At 38.2% G+C, this 17,909-nt stretch overlaps 1 protein-coding gene across 2 annotated transcripts in view; it reads left to right on the top strand.

Moving 5' to 3' along the window:
- The window catches only part of Eya3 (EYA transcriptional coactivator and phosphatase 3), an 85,910-nt gene that overhangs the window by 11,878 nt on the left and 56,123 nt on the right, over positions 1-17,909 (top strand). For both annotated transcript variants that reach the window (XM_027399526.2, XM_027399527.2), the window contains exon 2: positions 12,755-12,852. In XM_027399526.2, the coding sequence (XP_027255327.1) occupies positions 12,820-12,852 (33 nt within the window). In that variant the 5' untranslated portion in view covers positions 12,755-12,819. The remainder of the gene's footprint in view (positions 1-12,754; positions 12,853-17,909) is intronic.

Raw genomic sequence — 17,909 nt, 5'->3', positions numbered from 1 at the left:
AATTTAAACTTTGTAATTATGCATATGTGTGCGGGTGTATGCATGTGAGTGCTGTTGTCTGAGGACACTAGAAAAGGGCGTCGGATCCCTTTGAGCTGGTTTACAGACAGCTGTGAGCCATTTTATGGGTGCTGGGAATTGAACTCAGGTTCTCTGAAAGAATAATATGAGCTGTAAATTGCTGAGCCATCTCTTCAGTCCTTCAAAGTTGTTTTTGTTTTTATACAAATACGTCATGCTTATTATGTGCTAGCCTGCTCTTAAATTTTACTGATATTAACACATTTAATCCTTATAAGAAAGGATTATTATTATTATTACTATTATTACTATTATTCATGGTTTACACATGAAGTAACTGAGATCCAGCAGGCCTTATCTAAGGTTTTATGGTTAGTGTCAGAGCTGGTAATTTGGACTTCTGTAGTCTGGTTCCAGTATCTTATGTTTGCCAGCCCTGCTTCTTATAGAGATTAATTTGGTTGAAAGGGTACAATAAGTTAATACTCCCTTCATCCACTGCTTTTTACTTTGTAAGCTGAAGTGACAACATGGGGAGTAAGAGTGATGTGTGTGTTTGTTTGTTTGGTTGGTTGGTTGGTTTTTTTGGTTTTTTGAGACAGGGTTTCTCTGTATTGCTTTGGAGCCTATCCTGGCACTTGCTCTGGAGACCAGGCTGGCCTCAAACTCACAGAGATCCGCCTGCCTCTGCCTCCCGAGTGCTGGGATTAAAGGCATGCACCACCGATGCCCGGCTTGAGTGATGGGTTTTGTTTGTAGATCTTTGAAGTAGTAAATGCATTTGGAGAAATAAAAATTAATGAAACAAATGGATGTAGGTTTCATCATATGTAGAAATACTAGACACCAAGGCACTAGCAAGAGTAGAAGGCGCCTGGGGCATTCCTCAGTCTCTTGGCCATTGCTCTCAGTTTTGAGCACCTGTTCCCTGGGAATATTCTTAAAAGACATTGAGGCTCTTGCCCGTGGCAGCCAGGCATCTATTTCCCTGCGGTTTATTCACCATATAGCAGTTGGTGAGTAAAGATGAAGTCATGCCATTTTCTTGCTAGACGCTTGTCACTTTCCCAGACTTCCTTACCAGTATTACCTGTCATTAACTTGCTAGCACCAGTCCTGGTATAGGAGACCAGCTAAATCCCATATAATTTTTGTGATGTTTAGAAGAGATTAATTCATATCCACAAAGTAAACTTGCCTTCCAAAAATTGCCTAAATGCACTCTCCTCCCTCTCACTTTCTTTTTGTTCTCTTTTCTTCTTTCCTTGACATTAGGGTCTTAACTATGGAGTCCTCATCTGATTTGAATTTGCAGTCTTCTTGTCTTTGCTGCCTTAGTGTTGAGATTAGTGGCATGTGTTGTTCATCTTGTAGTCAGTAGAGGCGGATGTAATTGACTAGAACCTGTATACGAAAACAGATGAACAGAGATTGTCGTCTACTGCCTCTGCTCTGAGGATAACTGGTTAGATTTATAACCTAGATTTATCAGTCATCTTTGGGAGATTGGTATTGCCAAAGGGAGGTAGCCATGACTTGTTCCCTGGCTGGTGGCGCTGCTTTGGGAGGCTGGAGAACTTTAGGAGTGGGGCTTAACTAGAAGTGGCCTTTGAAGTTTATAGCCCCTAGTTCCAGTGTTATAAAATGAAACAATTACGCCAGGTGTGGTGGTTTATACCTATAATCCCTGCACTTGCTAGGCTAAGTGAGGCAGGAGCATCAGGAGTTCAAGGCCACCCTTAGCTACTTGAGACCTTGTCTTAAAAAATTTTTTTAAACAATTACATGTTTAGTAAGTGCTTTTATAGAAAAGCATACTATTTCGTAGATGTCACAAAATGGCTACAAGAGAGTCAAGTAAATCTCTCAAAACAAAAAAAAAAAAGAAAAGAAAAATATGAACTTCAGTTAACAGAAAAATATGGTCTTCAGTTTTTAGTCGTTTGCCTAAAATTGGTAAATGGTAAAGATCAACCAGGAACTTTTATATCTCCCAGATATAAATCTAACAGTAAATACAGTAAATATTTTTCCCCTCAGGCCAAGTATGTCTTGCAGATGGCCAGTCTTTGGTTGATTATTTTTGAGTTTCCCATGAGCTGAACTAGCTTCTTGTTCCCACTGTAGCCTTTTTTGTTCATGTGATAAGCAATAGTAATGTCTGTTTGTTACCTTCTAGCCGTTCTGAAGGACACAGTGTTTTTAATACCCTTATCTGCTGGCTGTTACCCTTCTCCCTGGTACAGAGTCCAGTGTGCCCTAGGAGAAGGTGTTTTGGAGAACACTTGAAATAAACACAGTGGAGTCTGGGACAAGAGGACAAGCCTAAACAACACATGGCATTTTACCAGTATACAGTATTTCACAGTTGGCCTCCAACTCCCTATGTAGCTGAAGGTGACCCTGAACTTCTCATTCTTCTGCCTCCCAGGTCTTGGGGTTACAGGTGTGAACCACCACACCTAGTTGCTTCCTGCTTGTTTAGAAGTGTTTGGTCGGTTGAATGTACAGCCACTTTCTGTTATTTCCACACCTTTTTTCATTTTTTTTTTTTTTTAAAGCTTGTGTATTCCATTCAGTAGCCAGGAAATAGCCAGCAAATCCAGGGAGTTAACAAGAAAACAACCAAAACCCAAAATTCTTAACTATTTGTCTTCTGTGTTTGTTGTGACAAACTACCAGATTTGGAGTCTTTTCCACCCTCCACCCTCTAGAGAGTTTCTCTGTGCATCCTTAGTTGTCCCGGGACTTCTGTGTAGACCAGGCTGGCCTGGGATTAAAGGCATGTGCTACCATCGGGGCCCTGGAGTCTTGAAACATTAGAAACACATATTTATTTGCTCACAGGTCTGGTGCCGGTCAGGAACCAAGGTCTTAACAGCTTCTTCCAGAGGCTCTGGGAGAAATTCCTCACCATTGCCTGCTTCTGTGGGAACTGCTTTTTTCCCTGGCCTTGGTCACTCCAGTAGTCTATTTCTCCTCTTCAAATGCCTTTTCCTTTGTGCATTAGTTAGTGATTACTTGCTTTGTGCTGCCTGATGCTAAGAATAATAAAACGATGTTGGTCACAGACTTCATTGGACCAAGGAAAAATTGATGATTTAAACAAAACTTTTTGTTACTGTTTTTGTTTTTGAGTCAGGAAGTCACATAGCCAGACAGGTCTTAAATGTATAGCCGGGAGCTAAAGATGACCTTGAGCTCTGATCCACCTGTCTCCACTCAAGTACTAGGTTTAGATGTCTGTGACCCATGCTCAGCCATTAGCAGGGGTCAGAGGGAGGGTTTTGGAGAGCTCTTAACTCCAAAAGACTCCAAATCTGGATGAAGCAGGCTGCTCTTTGACTAGTAACAGAGAGTTTAGAGTTTGGGGCATATTTCTGGCTTTTAGTTTTATTTTCATGTTGTGATCATGACCTGTTTTATGCCATCTTTTATGCTCTATCCTGAGAACAGTTTGAAAATACATAGAACTTTGTAGCTGAATCTGAATGTGATTTATCTTTTTGTTTTGTTTTGTTTTTGTTTTTTGAGACAGGGTTTCTCTGTAGCTTCGGAGTCTGTCCTGGAACTGTAGACGAGGCTGGCCTCAAACTCTCAGAGGTCTGCCTGCCTCTGCCTCCCCAGTACTGGGAACAAAGGCGTGCACCACCAACGCCCGTCATGATTTATCTTTTTAACCCACATAACTAGGTTTTATTTAGACTTATTTTGGTACTTTATTCTATGTGAAGTAGAACCTAATTTGTTCGCCACCACTGCTCAGCCCAGATCTTCAATTTCTTAAGCTGCCTGCTTGTGCCCTTTGACAGGCTTAGTTACTAAGTCTTCATTTGCTCCATGATCATCAATGAGCCATAGAGATAAATAGGGTTTGGTTTGTATTGTAGGTATTAAACCTTATCCATTATAACAGTGCAGACTGCCTTTCTTAACATTTGTTTTATTGCATGACAGTTTATTTCACATAGCAGGATTTATTAATCTGTCCCTTCTGTTTCTTCACCTATAAGTTTATCTCATGTCCATAGATGGGACACTGCAGTACTGTTTCTCTTCTCAATTTTTTTGAAGGCTTAGTTCTTCGTATATTTGTAATTAAAGACAGTATATGATGTGACTGTTCTCTATACATTGATACTCAACTTTACTATTTCACATACCAGTTTGTTTCTGTAGCTTAGGCTGGTCTGGAACTCACAGTGTAAACCAGGCTAGACTCATGGAGCTCCTCCTGCCACTGTCCCACTAGCGCTGGGATTAAAGCTGTACTATACCCAGCTGTTTATTTCATATTTTAAATACTTCTGAAGTTTAAGTTTGACTTTTTAGTCTGTTGTTTTTGTTTGTTTGGGTTTTTGTTTTTGTGAGAAAATCAACCCACCAAGTATTTTAACCATTTTAAAGTAATATTTGGTGACATTAGGCGAATTCATAATGTGCAACCATTATCACTATCCTTTTTCTCTTTACAATGGGTTTCCTCTTTAGCCTACAATAACATTATTTCTGTTGCTCTTTGACAAATTGTTTAAATCATGTGACTCCAAGATGCCAGCCACTTGTGTCTTAGGATAGTTGGGAGGTGAAGATGATTGAGGCAGTGAAAGGGAAAGCACAAGTGTCCCATGCGCTCAGGCAGTCCTCCCTCTCTTGTCCTCTCTGTAGTTGGTGCTAAGACTTTCTGTTTTTATTGCCTTTATTCTTGTGTTCCTCACAAATATTTATTATTGCCATTTTTGTCTAATTTTCAGTAAAAAGTCTGCAAGTATTGGAACATGCCTTTATTTACTTATTTGAAAGCTAATGTATAAAACCCAGATGCTCACTTTTTATCACACACTGACAGTTACTGGTAAGAAGCACAATTAACAGGACACCATAGAAATGACTTCAGGTATTTCACACCGTCTGTGCCATTGCTCTTTAAGACTTCCTAGTTTATAGGGTAGAATTCACTTTGATACTTCTGTAGACTTTTGTTGTCAGGTACGTGTTTATGGATTTGTCTGCCCCTTAGGATAGATTAGTAATTACTGAATCATGGGATTTGGAACAATCATCTTTTTCATTTAATTTTTCTTTTTTTGAGATATGGTCTCATATAGCTCAGGCCAGCCTCAAACTTGATGTGTAAGTGCTGGGATTATGGGTACGAGCCACCATTCCCAGTGACAGTCATCTCTAAAAGTCACTAGAAGAGGGCACTTGGTTTTTATTTTCATACTTTAAGGTGCATATAAAGTATATTTAAGAATACCCAGCTGGGCGATCGATGGTGGCGCTCGCCTTTAATCCCAGCACTTGGGTGGCAGAGACAGGCAGTTTTCAGTGAGTTTGAAGGCAGCCTGGTCTACAGAGTGAGTTTCACAACAGCCAGGACTGTTACACAGAGAAATCTTGTCTCAGTAAACAAACAAACAGAAAAAACAAAAAAAAAAGAATACCATGATAGCCAGGAGAGATGACTCAGCAGTTAAGAGTGCTTGCTGCTTTTTAGAGGACCTGAGTTCAATTCCTAGCACCCATGTTGGGTGACTCACTACTGCCTGTAACCGCAGTTCCAGGAGACCAAATGCCCTCTTTTGGTCTCCTCAGACACAAAGACACAGTCATACAAACATAAATAAAAAATTTAAAAATATTTTTAAAAGATTGCTGTGGTAATTATTACTATTAAAGTCTTAAATTAATCCACTCATTAATGAGCAGTTTAGCTGGTATAGTGTTGTGGGCTTGTAGTTTCAGCTCTTGGGGAGGCTGAGACAGGAGGATTGCTTGAATCCAGGATTTTGATCCTAGCCTGAGCAGGTCAGTGAGTTTACAAAACAAACAAAAAACCCTAAAGTTTTGGTGATCACAAATTCAGACTGTGTATGACTAGTATTGGTATGTTGTTTTTATTTGTTGAGGGTAACGTTTTGCTGCATAACCTAAGAAACTCACAGCCCTCTCCCATCTCCCAGGTGTTGGGATTAGAGGTCTGCATCTCCACACCCAACCTCTGGTTGTTTTTATTATTACAAGGAAATTTTCCATCTATTATTGTGTGTGTGTGCACGTATGTGCTTATGTGTATGCCATGTGTGTATGCTATGTGTGTGGGGAGGTTCATATAGTAAAACTGTGGTGTTCTCTCTTTTCACCATGTGGATTTTGAGGATCAAATTCAGAAACGGTTTTGGTGGCAGGTACCTGTACCGTGTAACCATCTTGCCAGCCTTAAGGGCATTTACATTTTCCTTGAGGGAGTCTCTAGTATTTTTTTCAGTGTGCCCTAAAAATACATATAATTATGTGGAAAGAGTAGCAGATAAATTCAAATACAGTGTAAGCAGTATCAAGTGTGTGGACATTCTGTTTTCTCTACAGCACTTTGTTTTTTTAATGATTTATTGTTTATTTTTATTTTATGTGCATTGGTATTTTGCCTGCATATATGCATGTTTGAAGGTGTTGAACTCCCTGGAGCTGGAGTTAACAAACAGTTATGAGCTGCCACATGGGTCCTGTGGAAGGGCCTCTAGTGCTCTTAACTGCTGATCCATCTCCCCTGCCCCAACACTGTATTAAAGATACTCAGGGACTGGCAAGATGCCTCAGCCAGTAAAGACACCTGCTGCCAAGCCTGAGGATCCCAGTTTGATTTCCAGGACCCATTTGGTGGAAGGCGAGAACAAGATTGCCAAAAGTTGTCCTATGACCTCCACAATTGTTCTATGTGAACCTCCATATGCATACACACATGCACAAAAAAATGAATAAAAATTAATTAAGGAAAGGGACTATGTTAATTCTTAAATATTTTTGTGTACACCTACTTGCATGTAAGTTCCTTTGTTGTATCTACAGTCAGATATTTTGCATTATTTTTTTTAAAGATTTATTTATTTATTTATTTATCATGTATACAATTTGTGCCAGAAGAGGGCACCAGATCACATTACAGATGATTGTGAGCCATCATGTGGTTGCTGGGAATTGAACTCAGAACCTCTGGAAGAACAGTCAGTGCTCTTAACCCCTGAGCCATCTCCCTAGCCCAGATATTTTGCATTATTTATACACTTCTTTTGAAGTTGTAATTAAGAGTGATACATCCTTTTACATTGGCATAGTATATATAAGCTTATATTCTGCCTAAGAGCTGTAATAGCACATTGAAATAGACTTAAGTTATATTTATGGCTATTATGCTCACAAGACAATGTGTCTATCTAATACAAAACAAAGATTATGAGGAAGGAATCTAGAATTTTGAAGCACTAATTATTTACCTTCTAACTTCTTAGCCATGAAAATAAAAGTTAAGTTGTGATGTTATAAAAAGATTCGGCTTTGTTTATGAATATGTAAATCTGCAGTAGTATTTTAAAAATTGTGTGTTTGGGCTCAGTGAGATGGCTCAGCCTGATGATCTGAGTTGAATCCCCAGAACCTACATGGTGGAAAGAGAGAACAGTCTCCTATAGGTTGTCCTCTGAGCTCCACATGTGCACCCTACATCCCCTTTATCCCCGCAAAATAAACAAATGAAACAAATTATGTTGGCATGGGAGTGGTGACTCAGACAAATGTTAAAGCTAACTCAGGTGGGGATGTCACTTGACTGCATGATTTCTAGGCCAGCATGAGCAACATTGTGAGGACCTCACCCTAAAACCCACAAAAGAACAAGACTGTCAAAGAAAAAAAAAAAAAAAAAAAAGAGCAAGACTGTCAGCTTCTTTGAATTAAACTGATTTTTTAAATTTATTTATTTTTTTCATTCATTTATTTAGTTCATAAATAAAGTCATGCACAATATGATACAGAATACAGTATGTTCACAATGGCATGGCTAAATTAAACCAATTAACATGTTATATCACACATACTCATCATTTTTGTTTTGAGAACACTTAAAGTATACTATCTCACAACTTTTAAAATATAGCATATTGTTATCAACTATATTTATCATGCTCTCAGTAGACCTCAAGACATCACAGAGTCCATGCCTCTTGTCCAACTGCAGTTTTATATCCTTGAACCAATCGTTTCCCCATTGTTAAAAGACCCACATTGAAGCCTAATAGCCACAGTTCTGCTCTTTGTTCCCATAAGTTCATCATTTCTAGGTTACACATAAAATTGAAATTATGTGACATTTGTCTTCCAGTGTGTTATTTTTTTTTTTGGCAAGCATATAACTTTACTACTTACTAAAGATGAAATCAAATTTGCATGCACAGGTGAGCATTAACTAAAACACCTTGGATTCATCACATATTTGAGCTTAATTAACATATATATTTATATTTATATAAAAAGAGCAATAATGGCAATATGTTATGCATCAATAGCAGCAACAGCTTTTCCAGGTTCTGTAGTCCTTTGAACAAAATTGTAGAGACATCCAGCACACTCCATTTAAAAAAAAACAAAACAAAAACAAACAACAACAAAAAAGTAAAAAACAAAATCCCAGAAGACAGCACAGTTCTGTTACTCTTGTGGTACTTGGCACCATTTTTTTTTTTTTTAATTAGCTTCTCAGTCATCATCTGGGAGGAAACCATTCTGAGCAACATCATTAAAAACAGCTCTGATAAAGCACTACTATGTATCATAAAGCAGGTCCACATATGAGTGAGTACATATCATGTTTGTCTTTTTGTGATTCGGTTACCTCGCTCAGAATGGTTTCTTCGAGTTTCATCCGTTTTCCTGCAAATTTCAAGATTCCATTGTTTTTTTCCTGCTGAGTAGTCCTCCATTGTGTAAATGTACCACAATTTCTCTATCCATTCTTCAGTTGAGGGGCATCTAGGCTGCTTCCAGTTCCAGGCTATTACAAATAATGCTGCTATGAACATGGTTGAACAGATGTCCTTGTTATATGAATGTGCTTCTTTTGGGTATATGCCTAGGAGTGGAATTGCTGGATCTTGTGGTAGACTGATTCCCATTTTCTTGAGGAGTCGCCATACTGATTTCCACAGTGGCTGTACAAGTTGGCACTCCCACCAGCAGTGGAGGAGTGTTCCCCTTTCTCCACATCCTCTCCAGCATAAACTGTCATTGGTGTTTTTGATTTTGAATTAAACTGATTTTTAATGTTTTTACTGATACTTAGAGAGATGTGAAGTCTTAGCAAATACTATTTTTCTTGATTTTTCTTTTTGAGATTGTAATTTAATTGCAACGTTTTCCCATTTCCTCTCCTCTCTCTAAACCTTTGAATATACCTCCCTCTACTCTCCTTCAAATTCTTGGCCTTGTTTTTTATTAACTGCTATTACATGCATATATAGTTGTTTATACATATATGTCCTAAATATAACTTGTTGAGCCCCTATGTCACTTGTGTGTGTGTTTCCATGAAGGCATTTTCAGAAAAGATGATAAAGCATGTCTATTTAGAAACCAGAACTGAAACTTGAAAGTTACTGAGAGACATTACTGTCCAAGTGCTTGAAATACTTAAACTACAGGATTAACTTGGTATGTTTGTAACTTCATCAGCTATCCACTGAGTTCTTACTATATTCATTTTCATAGCATAAAAATCTTCATTCCACACCTGTCATAGCTATTATTATTTGGTGTTTTTTTAAATTAATTTTTAAAAAGATTTTACTTATTTATTATGTATACAACATTCTGCTTCCATGTATATCTGCACACCAGAAGAGGGCACCATGTGGTTGCTGGGAATTGAACTCAGGACCTCTGGAAGAGCAGTCAGCGCTCTTAACCTCTGAGCCATCTCTCCAGCACTATTTGGTGTTTTTAAGTCTTCATTCACGACAGAATAATGAATGTCAGGTTTCATTAATGGTGAAAATACTTACAAACTACAACTAATCCATGGAAATGAGAATTCTATGATTTTTTGCAACAACTCTGCATTGCTTTTATTACCCAAACTGGAACCAAGAATTGTGTTTTGCTAGTGAGTGGACTTTCTATTATATAGAAAAAAGTTGTGGTGACATAAATATTAGAAGTTTTACCAGCCAGGCGGTGGTAGTGCACGTTTTTAATCCTAGCACTTGGGAGGCAGAGACAGGCAGATCTATTGATTTCGAGGCCAGCCTGGTCTACAGAACAAGTTCCAGGATAGCCAGGGATACACAGAGAAACCCAGCCTCAAAAAAACAAAATAAATAAATAAATAGGTAGATTATAGTATACTTTGCATGTTTGAGGCACTGGATTTGCTCTTTAGAATTACAAAAAAAAAATGAAAATAAAATAGTACAAGTTTTAGCACATTGATAAATGCTGAAAATGTGCAGAGTGCTTGTATCCTCCTATTTAACATATTCTTAATATTTCAGCTTACAAATTTTTGGAAGGAAGAATACTGTACTGATAGCAATAGTACTTAGGTGCATATTGTAATGGAATTATGTAATTTATTGTTATTAATACATTTTATTCACACATTTTCTAGAATGTGTATTCAAAAGTGTTTTCCATACCACAATTGCCAGGATTTGTAAGCTACTTGGATTTGATAGTGTTATTGTTTTGTTTCCTTTTATTTGTTTGTTGAGACTGTGTTTACTTCTGTTGCCAGGCGGACCTCAGAGTTGCAATAATCCCCCTGCCTCTGTCTCTTGAGTGCTGAAATAATCACAGGTGTGTGCCACCACACCTAGCTTTTGTTTTAAAATGATGGAAATGACTGCTGGTAATTGACCAGCTACATAAAAATATCAAGCCTGAGTTTTCAAAGTTCTTTTCTCTGAAATATGGAAACTTTGTCCCTTCAGTTCACAAGCTGAGAGGAAAAATATTGCTGGTTTTAAAGATATTAACAAGAATGTTTCTTTTTCAAGGAAGAAACAAATAGAATTTTTTTCTAATTTTTTCATAAATCAGTCACCTTGTAACTTACTACAGAATTCAGCTTGAATATTGACTAGCTCAGGATTTTAATATGGTTTTGGATAGTCCAACATTTGATTATGCATATTCAGCTACTATTTCTTACTCATTTCCCCCTTTTGATCTATGAAAAATTTTTGTATTCTCCTTTAATGTTCAGATTTTTAAAAAATAAATTAGTTTTGTGTTTAAAAACAATTAAAGAACATGTAATTGACTTTTTAATTATTTTCTTGACCTTCCTGTCTCCCAGTGTGGATTTTAATCCTGCCCCAGGGAAGAGAGTTCCTTCCCTCTTTGCTAAGAACACACTCAGTGCAGTTTTTACATCCTTAGGCCTTGATTGAGAAAACATGGAGTATTAATAGCTTTCTGTGTAGGTAAAACTCAGAATTTCAATAAATGAAGAGTGAAGGCATTCTGTTTCTCTACCTATTTTGTTTGCTTTTATGGGTTGAAATCATGTATTTACAAATGTATGTTTGCATAGTGCATAGTCATAAATTGGTACGACAAAAAAGCATTTGTTTTTTACAGTTACAAATCAGTTTCATGGTCACATAGATTATGTTCGTCTGTGTTGAGCAAAATGAGCCTGGGGAGGATTGTAGCCATGAACTTTCATTTTTACGTCCCATAATTCTGCAGTGCAGTTGTCTGCGTCATGTAGTCGGAACACAGTTTTGAGGTTCACAAGAGCCGCATGTGCGTTGAGCACATGCTCTCCTGACCTTTAAACTTTGTTTTCCTTTTGACATTTAACAGCAGAGGAAGGAGTAAAACTATTATCACCTAATGGTTAAGGTTTTTCATTCGTATTCCTTGAACTTGTTTTCTGTCCTTTTCCTGTTCTTATGTATGGCTCTAAAAAGTATATTATATTGTACCAAAAGAGAGCCATACAAGTTGAGTGGGCACGCACCAGCAGAAACTAAGGCTTTGGTTTCCCTGTTTCTGTTGTTCATTTCATTATCTCTGCAGCAGGAGTCTGAACTTTAAACTGTGTTAAGGTGGGTTCAATGGCTGGTAGGAGAAGTCACACAGGTGAGACTTGAGGAGCATCTATCGGAAAAGAGCCGGCCTCAGTTAAGGAGGAATGGAGTAGTTTGTTTTTATAATGTATCTCCTGTTAGCAGCTCAAAGAAAGGTTTAAACATTATAAATTAGGACCAGAGGAACAGGGTTTGAAAAGTAAATATTTATTTAAATAATTACCTAGTATTTAGTGGTAGCTCATTATTTCAGATTAAATTGGATCTTAGCTTTACATAATTATTTTTCCTTAATTCTGATACTTAAAGTTTCATTTTACGTGTTTATTTGCCTTATCAAGATCCAGAAGAATTACATTTTCATTTAAATTGATTACATATAGACAGATAGTTGATTGTGATGTATTTAATTGATTTTCTAGTTTGTCCTATTTAAATCGATTCAGTGTGTCTGTGTTAACAGTTATGTAAATGTTCCACATTAAAGCAGGTTAGATGTTATCATAACTTAGTGACCTGCTAGGCCAGTCGCTATCATTTTAAATGTAACCCTAATCCTTAAAAAAATTGTTTTATTATCTGCGCTTGGCTGTCATTGTAAAGTGTTTAAGCATTAGGCACTATAGTAACCAGTAGAAGGTGCTCCACGTGTCGGCTTTTGCAGAGCTTTACTGAAGTCATTGCGTACTGCTCTCGTGACTTGGAACAGCATGTCAGTTTTGAAAAGCCACGTGCAAGTGTGAGATTTTGAGATTGGAACTAACGTAGAAACCTTGAGTAGCAAAATATTAAAAAGTTATTCTCTGATGGCCTGGATGATAATACTTTGAGTATATAAGGCTTGAATTCCTCTCTTTTTACAGTTTGTGAAGACTGCAGAGACCTGCAACCCAGTCACGTAAGTGAGTAAAGAGAGAGAGTGGCCCTCATGGAAGAAGAGCAAGACCTACCAGAGCAACCGGTGAGTGTTTCCTTCAAACTGACTGCAAAAAAGCTAATCTGAAGAGATGTTGAGTATTAGTCAGTTATACTTACGGAATCCAAATTAGAAATGGGAGTAAGGAACAGGGTCCTTAGTAATTTCCCTCTGAGAAAGAAAGCAGTGTTGTGTATTCTTTAGTTTTGATTGTGAGATGGAGTCTTGCTATATGCAATCTCCAGTGGCCTCAACCTCCCAGGTCAGGATCACAGATGTACACCACCTTACCTGGCATGTTGCTTATCTTTAAACTCAAACTTGGTTCACTTACTGCTGGGGAATCTGTTGAGCACACTCAGGGTTACCAAGTGAGTATTGCCCTTTTCTCTATGTGCTGAGAGATATGTACTCATGATTACTCTGCCATTCTTTTAGCCCTCTCAGTGAAGGAAACTGTAAAAGTTAAGGAGACAGAAGTAACTAATAAAAATACCTTCTGAAACTTTTAAATGTGATCCCTGTCTTTGAGGTAGTTATTAATTGAATTAGGGGTATAGTAGGATTAAGATGGTCTTGAATAGTGTACACAGGATGTGCATTGTTGAAACAAACAGCTGAACTATAGACACTAAATGTATCAAGGAAAATAACATCATTTGAGTGTTTAATTTTGTAAGACAAAAGTCTACTCATCAATTCAAAAAGTCTTATGTAAATGTTGAAATGGGAATCTTTCCTTACTCCCTACCTAGTTAAAGTAACGAGAATTGTGAGACTTAACCCGATAACTGCTCATCGCTTCTACTCTGCTTCCTTCCCTTCTCACTCCAGTCAGTTTCTGTAACATTATATGCAAAGCCTAAATGTTAGGGGAATGTAAGAAACTCAAGTACTTTAAAGTTAGAATTTCTGTCGTGTGGTTATTGTTATAGAAAGTCACTTTCTTTTCTTTTTTCTGTTTCTTTTTCCTTTTTGCCTTGATTTTTTTTTTTTTGAGACAGGGTTTCTCTGTGTAGCCCTGGCTGTCCTGGAACTAACTCTGTAGTCCATTTTGACGTTGAGCTCACAGAGAGCCTCTTGTCTCTGCCTCCTGGGTGCTGGGATTAAAGGCATGCACCACCACTGCCTGTGTAGAAATTCACTTTCTTACTGGCTTGTGCTCCCAGCATAAATCTGTCAAGGTGACAGACCCCATGGGCATGTCAGTGACCTTGGAAAAGGCACAATATACTTGACATCACAGGGTGAAGCAACAGTGTCAGTAAAGACGCAGAAAGCATCCAAGGGAAGACATGACCACAGGCTTCACTAGAATCTACATACAGGCAAGGAGACAGCAATGACACGACTCACTAAAATAATGCTAGCAAGCTGTTTTGGTTGATTTTAGGACAGGGGAAATAGGAGTGTAAGAGGTAGAGTTGCCAGCTGAGGTGGCACAGACCAGGAATCCCTGCACTTTGTGGACTGGTTAGTTTTTTGTTAACTGGATAGAAGCTGGGGTTGTCCATATTGCCTGGAGCAGCACCGCTCATGGCTTCTGTTTCAGTTCCAGCTGTCTTTCCTCAGTGAGGGACTATTATATTACCTGGAGGTGTAAGATGAAATAAACCTTTGCTCCCCAAGTTGTTTTTGGTCATGGTGTTTATCACAGCAATATAAACACCAATGAAGAAACGGAGGCAGGGGCATTAGGAATTCAAGCTCATCCTCTGCTGTGTTGCATGTTCTAGGTCAGCAAGGGCTACACAAGATCCTGTCTCAAAACAATAACTAAAAAAGAGTATTTGAATTAGGTAGAGGCAATGTTTCTGACTATAGTCTAGGGACTCTAGGGGAGAAACAAATAGCTTCGAGCTCCAGGTTGCACCTATAATTAGTAGACAAGCACAGAATCTAAGAAAACAGAGTACTTAGTGAGTATTTAAAAAAATACTTAAAAAAATAAAAAAAAATACTTAAGAAGAGTCAGTGTTTTTCACTTTTTGGAGAAGGGCTGTTCACAGGTTGTAGTAGAGATTCCCTATGATAGAACAAGTGGCTGGGCCACAGCCTGCTAAGACGGCACTCGGAATTTCACTCTTCTCCATGAAGGGGAGTAGTCTGTAGGCTATAAAGGACAGCCTCCTTGAATTGGTTTTTCTTTTTGTTTTGGAGGCAGTGTCTTTTTAAGAAGCCCAGATTGGTCTTGACTTCACTATACAGCCAAAATTGGCCTGAAACTCATGAGCCCTCTGCCTTAAGCCTCCCAGGTGCTGAGATCACAGGAATGCACCACCATGCCCAGCTTACGGTATTTTAAATGAATTGTGATATTTCAGACTCAAATTTTGCCTCGTAAACCTACTTTGTTTCTTTGAGACTAAATCTGTTTGTGATCCAGGCTGGCCTTGAACTCTTGCCTTTTGCCTCTGAGTGCTGGGAGTACAGTCATGTGCTAACATAATCTGCTGTCTAGTTGACCTGAGACTTAGAAACACAATTGTCAGGCCAGTGTTTATTATCTCTGAAAAAAAAAAACAAACACCAGGGAGTGAGAGCCAAGTTTGAAACAGCTGCAAAGAAGCACACTGCTTACATGTTGTTACTGTTTCATTCAGCAGTGATGGCAAGGAGGGATGAAGGAATAAGTGCCCGAAACTACATCCCTGTGCTGCTCTAATGTTGACCCATTAACAGAATCCTGAAACTGAACAGAACTTAGAAAAGAATATGACATTTGGGTAGTGATATTGACAGTTCCAAGTTTTAGAATAAGAATGCCTCAAGTGACTGTATGAGAAAACAGAAAAATTCTTCGGAGTACCAGAGAATAACGACATCATTTCATCAGTGATGCCCACTCTGTAAATTGCTCTGCTTCCGCTAAGCAAGTTTTTATCACCAAGCTAGCCGTTGGGTATTCCCTATTGTTTAGTTACTCTTTGTTTTTTCCTTTTTAAGTAGAGGCTTACACTGTCAGAGAGAAAAGGGTCCTCCATCTGGATATAGGACTGCTGTGTTTTGTACGGTTGTGTATGATAACATTACAAAGCTATTTGTAATTTGATGATTTCCCCTCACTGTTAGCTGAGTGTGGCCTGGTAGTATTATTTTCTAAATATGCTTGTTTTTCAAAAAAAAAAAAAGGAGAGTCTACCATTTTATTTCCCAACTTTGCCATGTTACACTATGACTAAAGAATGCTGGTTTTATGCCCCATGTGTATAAGGGACTGTGAGTAGATGGGATCAGCCTCCTTCATTTGCTACCAGATTTTTAGTGGATAGAAAACAGGAATAAGTGTATATTGTGTATAGTGTATGTTTTTGTGTCTCATGCAGTTGAGTTTACCAACTCACCCCCGTCTAATTCCTGAAATTGGCACACAGCTTAAAAATGATCATAATGAAGGGGACAGTATAGTGGAGTATGTCCCAAACCAGCACAATCCAACTGAGGCCTTTAGTTTACTCTGAAGTTTATTTTTAGGGTGTCCTCTCCCATCTGTGTTGATCCACTGATCTCATTGTTTTATACACTTAATGTTGTTTCCCTCCTGTCCATTTTCTATCTCTGTTTTATCAGACTTGTCTAAGATTCAGTGCAGGTTCTGTTGTCTTGCAAATGCCCAAAGGCTCCCTCTTATCCTCAAGGTAGGCTTGAACTCCCTAATCTAAGGATGGACCTTTGTGATTTGGCTACTGTTCACTGATGCTGTGCTGTGTCATTGTCTCTTCCCTCATACAGGCTGTCCTAGGTGCAGGGAATTTTCAGTACATCGAATTTCGTATTATTATCAATGAACCCTTTTAATGACTCTTTCTGTACAAACCAGCTCGGTCTCCCATACAAGTTTCTCTTTACCTACCAAATTCAATTTATCAGGTTTCAGCTTAAAGGAATAGTTTTCTATTGTTATTCCGATTAATTTTTTTTAGTCAGGCTCTTTTTAGCCCTGGCTGTCCTGAAACTTACTTTGTAGACCAAGCTGGCTTTGAACTCACAGAGATCCACCTGCCTCTAGACTAAAGGTATGCACCACTACACAGGGATTCTCAATTGAATTAAAAATCATAGAATACTATTTGTGTGTGTGTTTTGTTTGTATGTATGTATGTGCACCACATATATGCCTGAGGAGATCAGAAGAGGGGCTCAGGTCCCTTGGAACTGGCATAATGGCATGTGCGTGCTGGGGATTGAAGTTGGGTCTTCTGCAAGAGCAACAAGTATTCTTAACCACTGAACCATCTCTCTAGAATACTATTTAAAGGTGGGTTAATAAGAGCTGAAAATGTTGTCAGTTATAAAATTATGACAGGCATTAAACTGTAGTTGAAATTTTTCTTGTTTTCAATTCACAGTTTCTATTTAAAACATTGTTTTCCTCTTTACTTGGGCTATATCACTTTTCCCCACTTTTATTATAGGAATAGATTCTTTGTCAGAGTCTGCATGCCATTCTGGGGTTCTTCAACCCCTAGTTGGCTTATTATAAGTAACTACTATCACGTAAAAGTTTCACATTTTTGGGTAATAACATCTACTCTATGTCTAATTGAAACAAAATGAAACATACATTGGTTAATATATAGTCAGCTTTCTATATGAAACCAACTAAGGGTAAATACAATGGGCAAAATATATATTTTTTATACACACATATTGCACATATTTCTTTGTTCTTTTTTTAATTTATTAATTTTTATGTGCATTGGTGCTTTGCCATGGGTGTCAGGTCCTCTGGAACTGGAATTACAGACACTTGTGAGCTGCCATGTGGGTGCTGGGAAATGAACCCAGGTCCTCTGAAAGAGCAGTCAGTGCTCTTAACCACTGAGCCATCTCTCCAGCCCCCCAAGAATATTTTTTCTGCATGTATTGTATAAATATTCTCATTTCCTAAATAATACAGTGTAACAACCATCCACATAGTATTTATATTGCATCAGATGTTGTAAGTAGTTTAGATATGGTTTAAAGTACATGAGAACTATGTGTGGTAAGACAAAGGACTTGAACATCTACAGATTTTGGTATCAGTGTGGGTTCCTGGAGTCATCCCCATGATGTGGAGAAACAACTACGTTTGAATGCTAGGGTTTCAGACTCAGGTC

This window comes from Cricetulus griseus, chromosome 2, assembly GCF_003668045.3.
Source record: "Cricetulus griseus strain 17A/GY chromosome 2, alternate assembly CriGri-PICRH-1.0, whole genome shotgun sequence".
Lineage (NCBI taxonomy): Eukaryota > Metazoa > Chordata > Mammalia > Rodentia > Cricetidae > Cricetulus > Cricetulus griseus.
Note: the sequence above shows the minus strand (reverse complement) of the source record. Positions and strands in the feature narration are given on the sequence as shown.